The sequence below is a fragment of the Natrix helvetica genome (genome assembly GCF_964273705.1).
Source record: "Natrix helvetica genome assembly, chromosome: 4".
NCBI lineage: Eukaryota > Metazoa > Chordata > Lepidosauria > Squamata > Natricidae > Natrix > Natrix helvetica.
The window spans coordinates 129,376,307-129,393,329 of record NC_138550.1 but is presented as its reverse complement, the minus strand read 5'-3'; the positions used below and the strand labels follow the sequence as shown (position 1 = coordinate 129,393,329).

General features: G+C 38.1%; 1 protein-coding gene across 1 annotated transcript in view; it reads right to left on the bottom strand.

The window, feature by feature from the left end:
- Nucleotides 1-9,393: 9,393 nt before the first annotated feature.
- Nucleotides 9,394-17,023, bottom strand: part of TGS1 (trimethylguanosine synthase 1) — a 28,164-nt gene continuing 20,534 nt past the window's right edge. Inside the window, exon 13 of the mRNA XM_081952124.1 lies at nt 9,394-10,023. Within this exon, the coding sequence (XP_081808250.1) occupies nt 9,907-10,023 (117 nt within the window). The 3' untranslated portion in view covers nt 9,394-9,906. The remainder of the gene's footprint in view (nt 10,024-17,023) is intronic.

The following is a 17,023-nucleotide window of genomic DNA, read 5'->3' as shown; positions in this document are numbered from 1 at the left end:
AGACAGCAAACACAGGGTCAATCAAAATGGACTCAAATGTCTATACACCAGTGCACAGAGTATGAGGAATAAACAGGGTGAATTAGAAATTCAAGTAAATGAGGGCAGATACGATATTGTTGCCATTAAAGAAACTTGGTGGGATGAAACCCACAAATGGAACATACAGCTACAAGGATTTAAATTATTTAAAAGAAATAGACAAATAAAAGAGGAAGTGGAGTTGCACTATATATAAGAAATAACTACATCTCTACAGAAATAGAGCACAACAATGATGAGAACTATCTTGAATGCATTTGGGTCAATATTAAAGGTTGGGGTGGTAAACGACATTGCCATAGGTCTATACTAAAGGCCTCCCAACCAAGCAGAGGAAGTAGATGAACTTTTTGCTAGTCAGCTAACTAAGGTATATAGGAATCACACCACAATAGTAATGTGGGATTTTAACTACCCTGACATCAACTGGGAAACAAACTATGTACCAAGTGGAAGATCCAACAGGTTCCTAATGAACCCAGCAGACAACTTTTATTCCCAAAAAGTAGAGAAGGGAACAAGGGGATCGGCCATATTAGACTTAATTCTCACTAACAGAGACGAAATGATAGAAGGTGTTGAAGCCATAGGAACCCTGGGGGCAAGTGACCATGCAATATTGGAATTCAACATTATGCAAACACAAGTAGTAGAACAAAGTCAAACTAGAATCTTGGACTTTAAGAGAGCTAATTTCAATAAACTTAGAGAGAGCTTGGGAAGAATTCCATGGATGTGAATCCTCAAGGGGAAAGCAACTCAAGAAGCTTGGGAAATTTTGAAAAAATGAGATTACAAAAGCTCAGTCTAGCACAATACCAATGAAGAAGAAAAATAACAGCTCCCAAAAGAAACCAGCATGGCTGCATAAATAACTCTCTGACAAATTGGAAAACGGGGGACATAACTAAGGCAGGATATCAGCAAATAGCCCGAGCCTGCAAAGATGAAGTAAGGAAAGCTAAGGCTCACAATGATGAAAGGCTTGCCACAAAAGTAAAAAATAACAAAAAAACATTCTTTCAACATGTTAAAAACAAGAAAAGGGTTAAGGAAACAATTGGTCCATTGCTGGGAGAAAGTGGCAAGGTGACAAGCAACAGGGAGAAAGCAGAACTATTTAACTCATTTTTTGCATCTGTCTTTACACAAAGGGATAAAACAGTCCAACCTATCAAAAACAGCACCACAAAAATCAGATTAGGAACACACATTGAAATAGGGAAGAAAATTGGAAGTGTCTACCCTAGACGAGTTCAAATCACTACGACCGGACGGATTGTACCCCATCTGAAGGAACTGCCAGATGAGATCTCAGAACCACTGAACTATATCTTTCAGAGATCCTGGAGCACCGGGGAACTACCAGAGGATGGGAAAAGAGCTGATGTGGTTCCCATCTTCAAAAAAGGGAAAAAATAGATCCAGGAAACTATAGACCTATCAGCCTGACCTCAATACCAGGAAAGATTCTGAAAAGATAAGCAATGAATTAGCGAACACGTAGAAGTAAACAAAGTAATAGCCAAAAGCCAACATGGGTTTGTCAAAAACAGATCATCCCAGACTAATCTTATTGCATTCTTTTACAAAGTGGCAAAATTAGTGGACCAGAGGAATGCCGTCGATATAGTTTACTTGGACTTCAATAAGGCATTTGATAAGGTAGACCATAACCTACTACTAGATAAAGTAGAAGAATGTGGATTGGACACCATCATCACCAGATGGATTCATAACTGGCTGACCAACCGCACTCAACGTGTAGTCCTCAATGGAACTGCATCTACATGGAGGGAAGTATGCAGTGGAGTACCTCAAGGCTCTGTTTTAGGCCCAGTACTCTTCAACATCTTCATCAATGATTTGGATAAGGGAATAAATGGGGAACTCATCAAATTTGCAGATCACACCAAGCTGGCAGGAATAGACAACACTCCAGAAGACAGGCTTAAGATACAGAAGGATCTTGACAAACTTGAACATTGGGCACTATCTAATAAAATGAAATTCAATGATGAAAATAGTAAGGTTCTACATTTAGGCAATAAAAACAAAATGCACAGATATAGTATAGGTGGTATCTTCCTCAATAGTAGTAACTGTGAGAGGAATCTTGGAGTCCTAGTGGACAATCATTTAAATATGAGCCAGAAGTGTGCAGCAAGTACCAAAAAAGCCAACACAGTTCTAGGCTACATAAACAGAGGGATAGAACCAAGATCAAGTGAAGTGTTAATACCACTTTATAATGCCTCGGTAAGACCACGCTTGGAATACTGCATTCAGTTCTGGTCGCCACAATGTAAAAAAGATGTGGAGACTCTAGAAAGAGTGCAGAGAAGATCAACAAAGATTACTAGGGACTGGAGACTAAAACATATGAAGAACGGTTGCAGGAACTGGGTATATCTAGTTTAATGAAAAGAAGGACTAGGGGAGACATGATAGCAGTGTTCCAATATCTCAGGGGTTGCCACAAAGATGGAGTCAAACTATTCTCCAAGGCACCTGACTTTAGAACAAGAAGCAATGGGTGGAAACTAATCAAGGATAGAAGCAACTTAGAACTGAGGAGAAATTCCCTGACAGTTAGAACAATTAATCAGTGGAACAGCTTGCCTCCAGAAGTTGTGAATGCCCCAACACTGGAAGTCTTTAAGATGATTTTGGATAGCTATTTGCCTGAAATAGTATAGGGTTTCCTGCCTAGGCAGGGGGTTGGACTAGAAGACCTCCAAGGTCCCTTCCAACTCTGCTATTGTATTATAAGTGCTGTGCCAGCAGAAACAAAGTCTTAGGTGCTGCAGATTGTCAGCGATTTCCTTCTCCAACATGAATAAATACACCTGGAAACATCTATCTACCTACCTACTCTCTCTCTTTCCCTACCTACTTACTATATTTCTCTCTCTCTCTATCACTCTATGTACCTACCTACCTACACACTCTCTCCCCACCTACCTACTCTATTTCTCTCTTTCTATCCCTTTACCTACCTACCTCCCTACCTCCCTACCTACCTAACATCTCTCTCTCTCCCTACCTCCCTACTGTATTTCTCTCTCTTTCTCTCCCTCTCTATCTATCTACCTACCCACTTTTTTTTAAATTTGCGTCTTCAAAACCTTGCTGCGTCTTATACTTCAGTGCGTCTTATACTCCAAAAATGTGGTAATGCTTTATTGGAAATGATCAATATTTTTCACTCAAGATTATTGATGTCAGTGGCCAAAAAAATGTGCTCATGTAGGATGCTATAAGAAAAGGTGATGCAGTGACTCACTGGCTAAGATGCTGAGCTTGTTGATTGAAAGGTTGGCAGTTTGTATCCCTAGTGCCGCCTAATGGAGTGAGCTCCTGTTAACTTGTCCCAGGTTCTGCCAACCTAGCATTTCGAAAGCACGTAAAAAATGCAAATAGAAAAATAGGAACCATTTGATGGGAAGGTAAAAGTGTTCTGTGAGCCTTCAGCATTTAGTCATCCCGGCCACATGACCACGGAAATGTCTTTGGACAGCACTGGCTCTTTGGCTTTGAAATGGAGATGGGCACCGCCCCCTAGAGTTAGGAACAACTAGTGCATATGTGCGAGGGGAACCTTTACCTTTAAGAAAACTTTACTTTTACTTTTATTTAGACTTTTATACCGCCCCCTCTCCCCAAAGGGACTCAGGGCGGTGTACTTCCTTGAGGTAAAACAATGAGTCTGATTTAAAATGCATGGAATAACCTGCTTAAAAATTAGTTGACATACATTTCTGAGGCAAGAGCTAAAAATTTACTTTTTAAAAAATAGTTTGCACTTGGTGGTATCATGTAGTAAAAGGGGATCCTAAAATAATCCACTGTCCTCAGCATCTTAACCTGTTGAAAGTAGTTGGCTAAACAAAGGGAGACCATCCCCCACTGACAAGGATCATGCGTGTCAGCCAAGATACAACATTCTTCTGACATTTTCAACATATTTTCCAATTACCTAAAGGGGGGGAAGGAATACTACATGATACCACCAAGTGCAAACTATTTTTTAAAAAGTAAATTTTTAGTTCTTGCCTCAGAAATGTATGTCAACTAATTTTTAAGCAGGTTATTCCATGCATTTTAAATCAGACTCATTGTTTTACCTCAAGGAAGTACACTTATTTTTCTCACTTGTACCAAGAAACAAGCAATTTCTTATAAACAAATATTCCCGAGTGGTTACTTGAGGTGAGGTTTTTCATAAGGAAATAAGCAAAAGAATAACAATGGCTCATTAGATAGTGTTACATGATAAAAACATAAAAGAAAAAGTATTATAGGAAGATAAATATTTGAAGCTGATTCACTAAGTAAACTGAAAAGCTTTCAGGCATTTAATAAAAGATAATCTTAATTTGATTACAATATTTTCAAGAACAATTTGTTGTATTTTGCCACACCATTCTGAGTTGAAGTTTTAGTAACTGACAGGATGAGTTAATTGAGTTAGCTGGGACTTCTTAAACATTTTAATGATCAAGTATAGATTTTCTTAGAGTTTAATTTATATCACCCTGCTTCTTTGCTTTAAAAGGCTGCATTCCTCGACCTTCTGTTTAGTTCAAGATGAAATATTCTTCATTCTTTTCTTCTGAATATGTAGCATTACATGAAATCTACTATGACATGGATAATGGCAGAAGACTGAATTCTGGTTTTTCTTAATTTTCCCATTTCCTTGTTACTTCTTTCTGCTTCTAATCCTCATGTTATGTGCAGTTGATAGGCCTGTAAGAGTTAGTTGCCACTTTTATCAGTGTTGCTGCTTTAGGATTCTCTTAAAACAGCTGTAAAGTAATTATACTTTATATACATGAGATTTTGATAGAAAATAAACACAAAAAATAGCCAATTTTTCTTCCAAATCACCGCCCCCCAAATTAGAAGGGAAAAAGGACAAAAATAAAAAAAAGCAAGATGTAAAGCTGGCAGATCAAAACAAAAGGCTTCACAAAATGAAATGCTCATATAAAACACCACCTACCACTTTTTTAACACTCATGTTGTGAAACTGCTTTAACAATATTCTGAAAGCAAAACACAAATCATTGCAATAGAGAGGACACCAGATTTTCCAACTTGCAATCAAGTAAAGAAAACATGACTTGCACTCCAATCATTGTGAAGTTACATCCACAATTAATTTTAGGAAACAAGCAATACACAGACATGAAATGGCCAAAGCAGAAATGGGAGAAACTTCCTTTCATCCGGGCACCAAGTTACTTGGAAGTCACATAGAAGCCAGTTACCCTCTAATGCTTTCTCTCTGTGCCCTGCTGAAAATGGGAAGTGAAGCCACAGCAAAGAAAGATCAGCTCCTTCAAAAAGTTGCTGCTTCAAAACAGCTCTGCCTAGGAACCTTCTTTCAGTCGATTCTCCTGTATTAGACTTTCTTTCCTCACTAGTCTTTCTCAACAAGATGCAACAGACTCAGCACCTGGGCTGTGGGTTGGTGTGCTTAATAACTGGGAGGAACCTCAGGGACCACGTGCTTCTAAAGCGACCATTTTACTATCTAAAACTCTACATGTTTCCTCCCAGTCCCCGACATAGAAGAAAAAAAAATAGGAACAAGAAGTTTGGGTGTACCTAGGCATCTAAAAAAAAGGAGAAATGCTGTTATCATTCACCCTGTTATAATGATTTCATCTTAAAACTCAAAATAAATTCAACTTAGAAACTTATTGTTTCTTTTAACATTTGTCAAAACCTACCTACTTTCACTGTCTCTTTAAACTTTCTGACCATAAATCAAAGATCCGTGAGGAAAATAGTTTAATACAAAAGTTATTTTTTATTTCAGTGTGCTGAAGAAAGCTATTCTCTGCTCTCTTATAGCCCTTGGTGGGAAGTCAGTGATGCATTTCATCTGAAAATACTGGCAGTTAACAAGACAGCAAAAGATGAATAACATTTAATCTCAGATATTAAGTAGGATAGGGCCCAGTTAGTACATATTTGTATTGGAAAGAAATAAAGGGCCATAAGCTATTCTAGAAAATTTGATAAAGCTGGATGATGTGCAGGATGGTTATTGTTTATAGATTAGATGCAGTTAGTAGTTTTGCATATTGAAAAAGGAAATAGGCTTTAAAAAAAGCAGTACTTTTATCAGCTTTCAAAATCAAATGTCTAATCCCAGTTGAAGGGAAAAAGAACTTCCAGGATCTCATACTACACATTTAGCTAAGCATTCTTATTAGTCTTTTCATAGAATTAATTGTATCTCTCATTTCTTGTTGAGATACAATTGCAGTTAAATAGCATGATCACAGTGCAAGTTAAATAATGGTGTTGTTGCGTGTCGGTTGCCGGCCTCTCCCGCAGCCAAATCAGATGAGGCAGCGGTGTGAGTCAGGGCCAGCATCAAGGCAATCTGAGAGCTTCAAGGGGAAAGAGGGAATGGAGCTGTCAGAGATGGAGACAGAGGCGGAGCATGGGCCATGCATCAGCCCTCAGATGGAGAGTCAACAGCTCCCAGGTCTGGAGGTGGCTGATGAGGAAGAGGAGGAACAGCTGAGTCCAGTGCCTGACGCACAGGTGTGCAGAAGGTAGAGGACAGCAATGGGAATCTTTGGGCCAGTCCTTGGGACAGAAGAATCACCACTGCTAGTAAAGCTCCACTCTAGCTGTGGGGATAAAAGGCAGGGGGCAGAGATGAATTGGTTTGGCAGACAACTATTCATTTCCCTGCCGGTCAGCCACTGATAGCCTGCAATTCTGAATCCTGTCTGGAAATTATCAGAATTCTTGGAATCTATAGTGTCTTCCGAATGTCTCTGGGTGTGTCTCTGCATGTTGGGGCCATTTCAGGGGGGGAAGGGAGCGAGCATCACTTTCCAGAGGACTTAGAGCCTTGTTAGCCTGTTGTAAGAGAGACAGAGAGACTTTTTGCGGGGGTTGCCTTGCCCACCTAAGAAAAAGGAAAATTTAATTAAATACAGAGGGCTTGTTGTGTTTGGGAGCCAGATCAGAACAAATGGCTTTATTGTTTACAAACTGATTTCTTCTTTAATTTTGTCTCAGTATTACAAAGTTAAAAAAAATGATTGAGGCAGAATGATGTTTTATTTGAAAATAGTGATATTTATACCATTAGCCGACAGCAATATGTCAGGTCCTTCACCTGCCGCTGATAAGTCAAGAGTTCAATGAAACCCAAATTAATTCAGAAGTTAATTCAAAGAGCACTAAAAAAGCACAGCACATTCAGTTGTAAATTATATCCAGCATTTAATAAAACTAAGGAATACTCATTAATTTAGAATGTCAACCATTAAGCCACCACTAAAGTGTCCCTACAAGGACAAATGATTAGCCATCATAACAACACTGCTTTGTTCTTATGACAGTAGGTGATATTATGTCACACAGTTGTTTATTCTTTCCTAATATTAATGCTACTAATAAGCCCTGGAGGCAGTTTTGTTCATTTGACCTATATTAAAGGAAATAAGATCCATAAAACTATATACCTGTCTGTAATTGAATCAATTTCATACAGTTAAGAACTGTTTCAAAATATCCTTTCCTCTAGGAATGTTCCTGTTCTGGCCAAGAATTTTCCTTAAGCAACGTGATTTTTCTTTTTTTCTATTCCATTTATTTTTCAATTTTTTTTCAAGTTATTCCATAACCACCATAGATGCTCAGTACAATACAATAGCAGAGTTGGGAGGGACCTTGGAGGTCTTCTAGTCCAACCCCCTGCCTAGGCAGGAAACCCTATACTGTTTCAGACAAATGGCTATCCAACATCTTCTTAAAGACTTCCAGTGCTGGGGCATTCACAACTTCTGGAGGCAAGCTGTTCCACTGATTAATTGTTCTAACTGTCAGGAAGTTGCTTCTCTCCTTGATTAGTTTCCACCCATTGCTTCTTGTTCTATCTTCAGATGCCTTGGAAAATAGTTTGACTCTTCTTTGTGGCAACCCCTGAGATATTGGAATACTGCTATCATGTATCTCCCAGTCTTTCTTTCTATTAAACTAGTCATACCCTGCAACTGTTCTTCATATGTTTTAGCCTCCAGTCCCCTAATCATCTTTGTTGCTCTTCTCTGCAGTCTTTCTAGAGTCTCCACATCTTTTTTACATCGTGGTGACCAAAACTGAATGCAGTATTCCAAGTGTGGCCTTACCAAGGCATTATAAAGTGGTATTAACACTTCACGTGATCTTGATTCTATCCCTGTTTATGCAGCCTAGAACTGTGTTGGCTTTTTTGGCAGCTGCTGCACACTGCTGGCTCATATTTAAATGGTTGTCCACTAGGACTTCAAGATCCCTTTCACAGTTACTACAGTTACTGTTGAGCAAGGTACCACCTATACTGTACCTGTGCATTTCATTTTTGTTGCCTAAATGTAGAACCTTACTCTTTTCACCATTGAATTTCATTTTATTAGATAGTGCCCAATGTTCAAGTTTGTCACTTATTGCTTATTACTTACATATTTCTCCTTTAGTATTTGCTTTGAAAAGATACGTACTTTTCTAAACCTTGTGACCATCCTGAAAAAACCTGATTTCTTCTATTCTGTTATCCACAATGATGTTAGAATTCATAGGTTACTGTGAAAATCACAGGCAGTCCTTCAATGGTGGGATTCAAATTTTTTTTACTACTGATTCTGTTGGTGTGATTTGGTGGGCATGGGATGGCTTAGTGGGCTTGGCAGGGGAAGGATACTGTAAAATCTCCATTCCCACCCCACTCCAGGGAAGGTTACTGCAAAATCTGCATTCCCTCCGGATCAGCTGGGACTCAAGAGGCAGAGAATAGATGGAGGTGGGGCCAGTCACAGGTGATATTTACCGGTCCTCCAGACTACTCACAATTTCCACTACCAGTTTTCCAGAACTGGTCAGAACCTGCTGAATACCACCTCTGCAGTCTTTGTACAATGACCACTTATTTAGCAATCATTTGCAGTTATGATAAGGCTGAATGAGGAGATTGGTCCTCAAAGTTGCAGCTGTTGCAGTGTACATGTGATAGATAGTAACTTGACTGCTTGAGAACCAGCACATAATTATGATGGTCACAGCATCGATGAACTTGTGATTGTCATTTGTGACCATCAGTGCCGGCATCTGATAAAAGTAAAAAAGGAAGACAATAGGAAACTGTGAGTCATAGTCGTACAATGTTGCATTATTTACTTAATGATCACAACCAGAACTCTGTTATTAAGCTTGTGCAGTTGTGCATATTTTTGCTTTACAATCATATCACTTAGCAAAGGAGTTTCTCGTCCCAATTGCAGTTGCTAACTGAATTATCAATGTATTTGTAAATGAATTTTTCATTAATCTTTTTGGAGTTGGTGTAATGTATATAGTAAAATTATTTTATCTCAGTCAACTTTTATTCACAGATAAAATATAGATAAAAATTGTTCCATAATCTTAGCCAATGATGATGAAAAGCAATTGATGCAGTATTTCAAAGGAGTACGAAATGAAATAGTTCCTTAAATAACTTCCTTCCATTCTGCTGAAAAAGCAGGTTTCTCTCTTTGTAACCTTTTCATAGCCAAATTTAAAATGGTTTTTAGGATAGAAACAAACAGATTAACTTAAGTAATGTAAGATTGGAAATATGGAGTCTTGCTTCAGTCAAGTCTCATCTTTTTACTATCAAAACATATTTTAAGTCTTTTAATAAAATATTTTATTGATGTTTGTGACAAACATTTTAAACCATTGTTTTCTCAAGTTCAATAGAACATGGAACATTTTGCAATAAGAAATTAACAAAAGTAAATAAAAGGAATGATAATTAAAATTTGATTATCTCTTTTATCCCCAATAAACAGCTTACTAATAAATAAGTCAGGATACATCTTGTCTGATTAAATCTCCAAAATAAGCAGTTATGGTCTTCAATCTGTTATTCAGAAAATTTTGTTCTATTTCAACTTTTCCTCCTGGTCCAGCTAAGGAAGCTACCTGTAAAAAAAAATTCAGTATCAGAAAATTAAGGTATTTGAGATATAGTTGCATTTATTATGAGAAAATCCCTAGTATAAGTTTCAGTTATGCTTTATTATTTACCAAGTGGAACATTTCCTCCAGCAATTTAATTTTAGGATTAGGATTTCTTTCCATGCCCTTTTCCAGGATCTTTTTTAGCACTAACTTATTCCAAACTCATAATAAATGGATAGACAATCACTAATTTCAAAATCTTTTTCAAGAAATGACTGGTCATTGTTAAAAATATTTTCCTCATATCAACCCTGAGATACAAATATTCTCCTTCACTAGTACCAAATATTTTTCCCCTCCCCAAACGTGGTGACTGGGTGAGCAAGAGAATTAAAAAAAAAAAAATTCAAAAGTGGCAAAAGGTAAGACAGAGAAAAAAATATGTTCCCCTCCACTTTTTGTTCTGTTCATTCCTAACCCTTTTCAGGCTTTTTCAGACCTGCTGTAAAAATATAAAAGCACATCGCATCAAAGGTCCAGCCTACAAAAATATTCTGATTAATTTTTGTTCCTATCAGTACTCAAGTGCTTTATGCAGTATAGACTTTCCTTCTAGAATATCTAAGTTCAACCCATGAATGGCTACAAAAGCTGTTGGAAATGAGCAACCCAGGTGCTCATGTGTTCAGCATTTCATGTTTCTCCTGATATCATCTGGCACGCCCACTGCCAGCCATAGAATCAACCCCCATCTATGTCATAAAAGATCCTTGCGCAAAGATGGAGTCAAAATAGTTTTCCCCAACCCCTATCTTTCTGTAAAAGAAAAAGAAAGCATTTGCCTTTTCAGCATCCAGTCAGTCCCACAGTAGGAAACCAAAAAACAAGAAGTAATGTACTGAAGCAGGAAATACAAAAACCATAAAGGCTATTTAAAAACAACAAAAGAATGTTGAAAGAGGCAACAGATAGGAAAGAAAGACTTGGAAAAGAAATAAAACCCAAAGCATTAAAACTTTAACACTCTAATCCCAAAGTTTTGCTATAACATTAGTTTAGAAACTATCTACTCAGAAAATACAGGATGAATGTAAGAATATCGTAAATGAATTACACATTGTGCACAGAAGCATTGTTCACTTACATAATTACATTATGTAATTATTTAGGGTATTAACTGGTACAAGATACTATAATACTAAATAATTAGAATGTTTTAAAAGGGTTCAATGAACAATGAGTAAGTCTACCAAAGGATCTCAGGGAGAAAAAGGATGACAAATTAGCCAACACAAATGCTGAACTGTTTGAGAGTTAATAACTATTTATGACTATTTACTGATGTTCATACAATAATTATTAATATTTCTATTTAGTACAAAAACTAGTCAGTGTATAATATCTTCATTGTATTATCTCCCATCCCTATTAATATTACTTAGAAGCATTTCTTTCAATTTTGTTTAGTCATGTTTGAAAGACCAAATAATTCTGATTTTTTTAAATTTTACATTTAATATGAATTCCAAACTGTTATATGACAATTTTCATGTTTCTTTTTTCTTCTTTTAAGACTAAAACACACTTTCTCGCTACTTAAATGATAATTAAAAATAAAACCTAGCTGTGAAGAGTGAGGAAGAGATGAATATTATTTTTAAAAGAAATTGTGTGATTCTTTTTATACAATTACCCTGGAATGTAAAAGTAAAAGTAGTCAGCCATCTAAAAAACTGCTTAAAACAAAACAAAAAAAAATCCCCAAAGAAAAATTCCAGATTCAAAGTTTAAACAGTATCAGAAATTGTTTGTTGCACTGTCAGGTTCTGGGAAGGTATATTTTCATTCTTTTTCATTCTTACGTACCATCAAATCTGTGCTGACTCTTAACATTAATATAGACCAATGATGGCTCACCTTTTCTGGACCAAGTGCCCAAAGTGTGTGCCCGAACCCCCAAAATGCAATGTGATTGCAGCTTCTGCGCGGCAGAGACCTGACGACCAGCTGGCCAGCAGGAGGGGTATATGCATGCGTGATAGAACTGAACTAGGGCGATAGCTCGCATGCCCACAGAGGTGCTGTGTGACATCATGGCTAAGACTCTGAGTTTGTCGATCAGAAAAGTCAGCAGTTCGGCGGTTCGAATCCATTAATCGTAAGTGCAGCCTAAGTGCCATGTAATTGCACCACCTGGTTATGGTATACAAACCACTAGCTGGCCATTCAATAGTTACTCTCCTGGTCCTTGTATCAATAAGATATAGGCCATATAATACCCTGTTTCCCCAAAAATAAGACCTCCCCAGATAATAAGCCCAAATGGGCTTTTGAGCGCATGCATTAAAATAAGCCCTCCCTTGAAAATAAGCCCTCCCTGAAAATATTGCAACACAGCAGCAGTCATCAAGTGACCACGCTTGCCGCCTCCTGCACCTCAAAAATAATAAGTCCTCTCTGAAAATAAGACCAAGCGCTTATTTCAGGGGCCAAAAGAAAATAAGACCCTGTCTTATTTTCGGAGAAACACGGTACCACTAGGAGAGTTATAGGGATTGAGAATGGCTGTAACTTTATTATTCAGGATTCTTCACAGGTCACTGAACTTTGACATTTAATACTGTAAGGGGAACTTTGGTATTACACAATTCTTTGTAGAGAAATGGTGTACAGTATTACTCAATATTTAGTGCGAAAGATAAATGCATTCAATTGTTCCTGAAATTCGTTCAGACAACAAAATTTTAATCATTCTATTTAATAGCATTTCTCACCAAATAAATTGGACTTAAGCCTCAAAATCCCTATGTAGACGCAATACTGTATAAACATATATGGAAAAACAGAGCACATATAAGTATTTTGGTTGTAAGTACATTAAGCCTAGTTTAGGGCTTATGTTGCCATTTTAATGTACAGTATTTTGTTTCTAATATAGTTGGAAACATGCTGCTGATTTTCCACAAGTGTAATTACGGGCGGTTCTGGAACCCATCAAAAAGAAGTTGGAGCAGCAAAGAAGCATTCAAGATCCTCAGGTTATCTATCCCTGCCTTAGGCAATTTTATTATACTTAAATGACATGATTTTTATTTTTAGTTTATGACAGTTGTAGAGACTATGTAGTTGTATTCTTTTAACTCATAATGGAGTTCAGTTCAACTTGTAATTATTGCTATTACACATTTACATATTAATTGGTGATCCACTTTTTAACAGTCACAGAATAGACAACTAGTAGGGAGTTTCAGGGGATTCAGTCCCAAATTTGAATGTGTTTATGGGAAATAACTGCATATGCTATATGGTTACAGCTCTCCCGCTTTAAGGTTTTGGAGATGTTACTGTATCATATCAATTACCAGTTGCTCGGATGGCGAACCTCTGGCACGTGTGCCACATGTGGCACGTGGAGCCATTTGTCAGGGCACGCGAGGCGTTGTCCTGTTAGCTGGCCAGCGCCAGCTGAGTTCAGCATTTTTAAAAGCCATTTTTCGCCCTCCCCAGGGTCCAGAGGCTTTATAGAAGCCCGGGAAGGGCAAAAAGAGCCTCCCCCCCCCCCGGAGACCTTCCAGAGCTTCCCTGAAGCCTCCGGAGCACAAGAAACCAGCCCTATGGGCAAACCGGAAGTTCGGGAACGGACTTCCGGTTTGCTCGTAGGGCCAGTTTAAGCCCCCCAGAGGCTTCTGGGACCTTCAGGAAGCTTCCCTGAAGCCTCCGGAGGACTAAAACCCACCCCACCTGCAAACCGGAAGTCACTCCTGGTTTGCTCGTAGGGTCAGTTTAAGCCCTCTGGAGGTTTCAGAGAAGCCTCCTGAAGGTCCCTGAAGCCTCCAGAGGGCGAAAAAAGCATGCAAAAATGGGGGGGGGGAGTGCCTTTCATGCACGCATGCACACTGAAGGGGGGGTGTTGCGCGTTGCATTATGGGTGCGGCACACATGTGGCACACCCGCACACACACCCCTGCACTCCCCTCCTTATGGCATGCGAGCCAAAAAAGGTTCACCATCGCTTACCAGGTGATTTTGCCAACAGCAGTCAACAGGGCTTTTAGCCCTTCAACTATCTCAACCATCTGGGGTCTCAGGCTGTGAAAGCAACAATCTGCTTAGAAAGTAAATTCAGAACAGTAACCGATGTTCCTGTTACTATGAAATTGCATTTTTGGATCACCCTACCTTTAAAGGTAATTAGCACATAATGCAACAACATGCCTGTTAAATGACACTTTGTGCCAGCAGCATATTATAGTTTTGCTGCAGGCCCTACAAAGATAACCAGGATTTCCTGGTTTCCACATGCAATTTTAAATTCTTATTTTGACCTATAAAGCATTATATGGCTTCAGGACTGTCTCTCCAACTACAATCCACCTGTCTCAGACATGTCACTTGGGAAGTTGACAGAGTAAGGGCACTAGGCCAGAATTAGCTGTTTCTCCAATATAGTCCCCATTGTGTGGAACATCTTTTCTATGGACATTCAACTTGCCCTGACATTGATGGTCTTCTGGAGGGCTTCTTTTTTAATTTAATGAAGGTGATACCATCTTGTGAATTTTCTTTTTCTGTGTTTCTATTTTTGATTTTACACTGGTTGTTTTTATTTCTGATTATTATTATTTTTGTACTGTAGGTATTTTACGCTTGTCAACCACTGAGAATTGTATAACAAGCACTATAAAAATTTAATAAATCCCTGCAGTACTTATATTCTTGGATGCGGAGAAAGCATTTGATCGAGTGGATTGGCAGTTTTTAATGAAAATAATACAAAAGATGCAGTTTGGAATGTATTTTACACAATCTATTAATGCAATATACCAGAAACAAACAGCACAAATTATAGTTAATGGTAGTCTAACAGAACCTTTTAAAATCGAAAAAGGAACAAGACAGGGATGTCCCCTGTCTCCATTATTGTTTATTTTAACTTTGGAATTATTGCTGAATAGAATACGTGACTCAGATGATGTACAGGGAATTAAGATTAGGCACCATGAATACAGAGTACGAACATTCGCGGATGACTTGGTTGTAACTCTAACCCAGTGCTTCTCAATTATTTTCTGTCATGCCCCCCCTAGGAAGAAGAAAACATTTAGCGCCCCCGCGTGACTGTAAATAGTATCATTTGTCTATAACAATTATTGTTCCAAATCCAATTACAACTGCAATGATATGATATAATCCTTTCCTTGTAGGGTCCTATCAACAGGATCAAACAAAAATACAGTCCAAATGTTTCCTATAAATAGGACATGTTATGAACTTTAATAGTGAAAAAAAATCTTTCAAAGTTCGAACCCTTTTAGATAAAGGATAACACCCACCAGATACAAGGAACTTTGAGATTTTCAAAAGGCTTTTTAAAATGCTATTTCTGTTCCTTGGGATATCATTATGAAATTGAAGTTCATTCTCGTACTTCCCATAAAAAATATGGTTTCTGGATTTGATAGCAAAAGCTTTTGCTCCCGCTTCCCCTCGCCCGCCACGGCCAGTTGCAGGGCGCGGATCCTGCTCGGAGAAGGCGGAGCGGCAGCTGCTCCCTCAGCCAGCAGGGCTGGTCGGACAGGCAACCTCGTCGGGAAACTCTAGTCCGCCGCCTTCGCCGCCAGTTAGCAAGCGAGGGTTGCAAGAGGAGATTTACACACAGGCTGAGCCCACTTGAAAGCAAACTGTTGAACGTGGTGGCGGGACCCCGCCTGTTGCTCCTGGCTCCTCGTTTGCACCCAGATGGAAAGGGAGCCTTCGCGCCCCCCTTTACGGAGCCTCGCGCCCCCCCTGGAGGGCGCGCCCCACTATTTGAGAAGCATTGCTCTAACTCAACCGGCGAAATCAGCTATAGGTTTAATGAACATAATCAATCAATATGGTCAAGTATCCAGGTTTAAAATAAATTTAGGGAAAACAAAGATGATAGTTAAAAATATGACTATAAATCAAAAGGAAGAATTGCAAAGAGTAACAGGATGTGAGATAGTTAAAAAGGTTAAATATCTAGGAGTTTATATCACAACCTCAAATGGGAAATTATATAAGTATAATTATGAACCATTGTGGTATAAAATACAGACAGAGATGAATAAATGGAAAAAATTACGATTGTTTTTACTGGGAAGGATAGCAGCAGTAAAAATGAACGTTTTGCCTAAGTTTTTATTTCTTTTTCAAATGATACCAATACTCAAAAAAGATGCAAATTTGGAAGAATGGCAGAAAGGTATTAATAACTTTGCTTGGGCAGGGAAGAAACGGAGAATAAAACTTAAAATAATGCAAGATATATGTGAGAGAGGAGGTCTGAAAATGCCCAACTTAAAATTATATTATGAAGCAGTAGTTTTATCAACAATTAGTATTTGGATTAATTTAACAGATGATATAATATTGAATATTGAAGGATATGATTGGTATATGGTTGGCATGCTTATTTAATATATGACAAGAAGGTGGACAAGATTTTTAAAAGTCACATATTAAGGAATGCTCTACTGCGTGTCTGGAAAAAATATCAATACAAGTTAAAAGATAAGATACCTATGTGGGTAGTACTCAGACATGCGATAGAGAATATAAGTATAGAACAAAAACAGACATAATTACATATAAAGAGCTTCTTAACATAGAAAGAGGTATACCACAGCTAAAATGTATGAATGTATTAAGAGAGGAAAGGGTAATTCAAACCTGGTTTCAGTTGGACAGTTACAGGCTAGATGGAAAAAAGACCAGAAAATTGGTATCATACAAAATGAGGATAATTTGGTAAAACAAATTAGGGACCAGAGTCAAATGCATATAAAAAGGTTGCATAATACACTGATAGAAATAGACTCGGAAACATAGTTAAAGATTGCATGATAAAATGGGCACAAAACTTTGAAGAACCAATATTGATGGAAACATGGGAAAAGATTTGGGTAAGAAATGTAAAATTTACGCAAGCTCAAAACTTGAGAGAGAATTTTTATAAGATGTTCTATAGATGGCATTTAGATCCCAAAAAGTTAGCTTC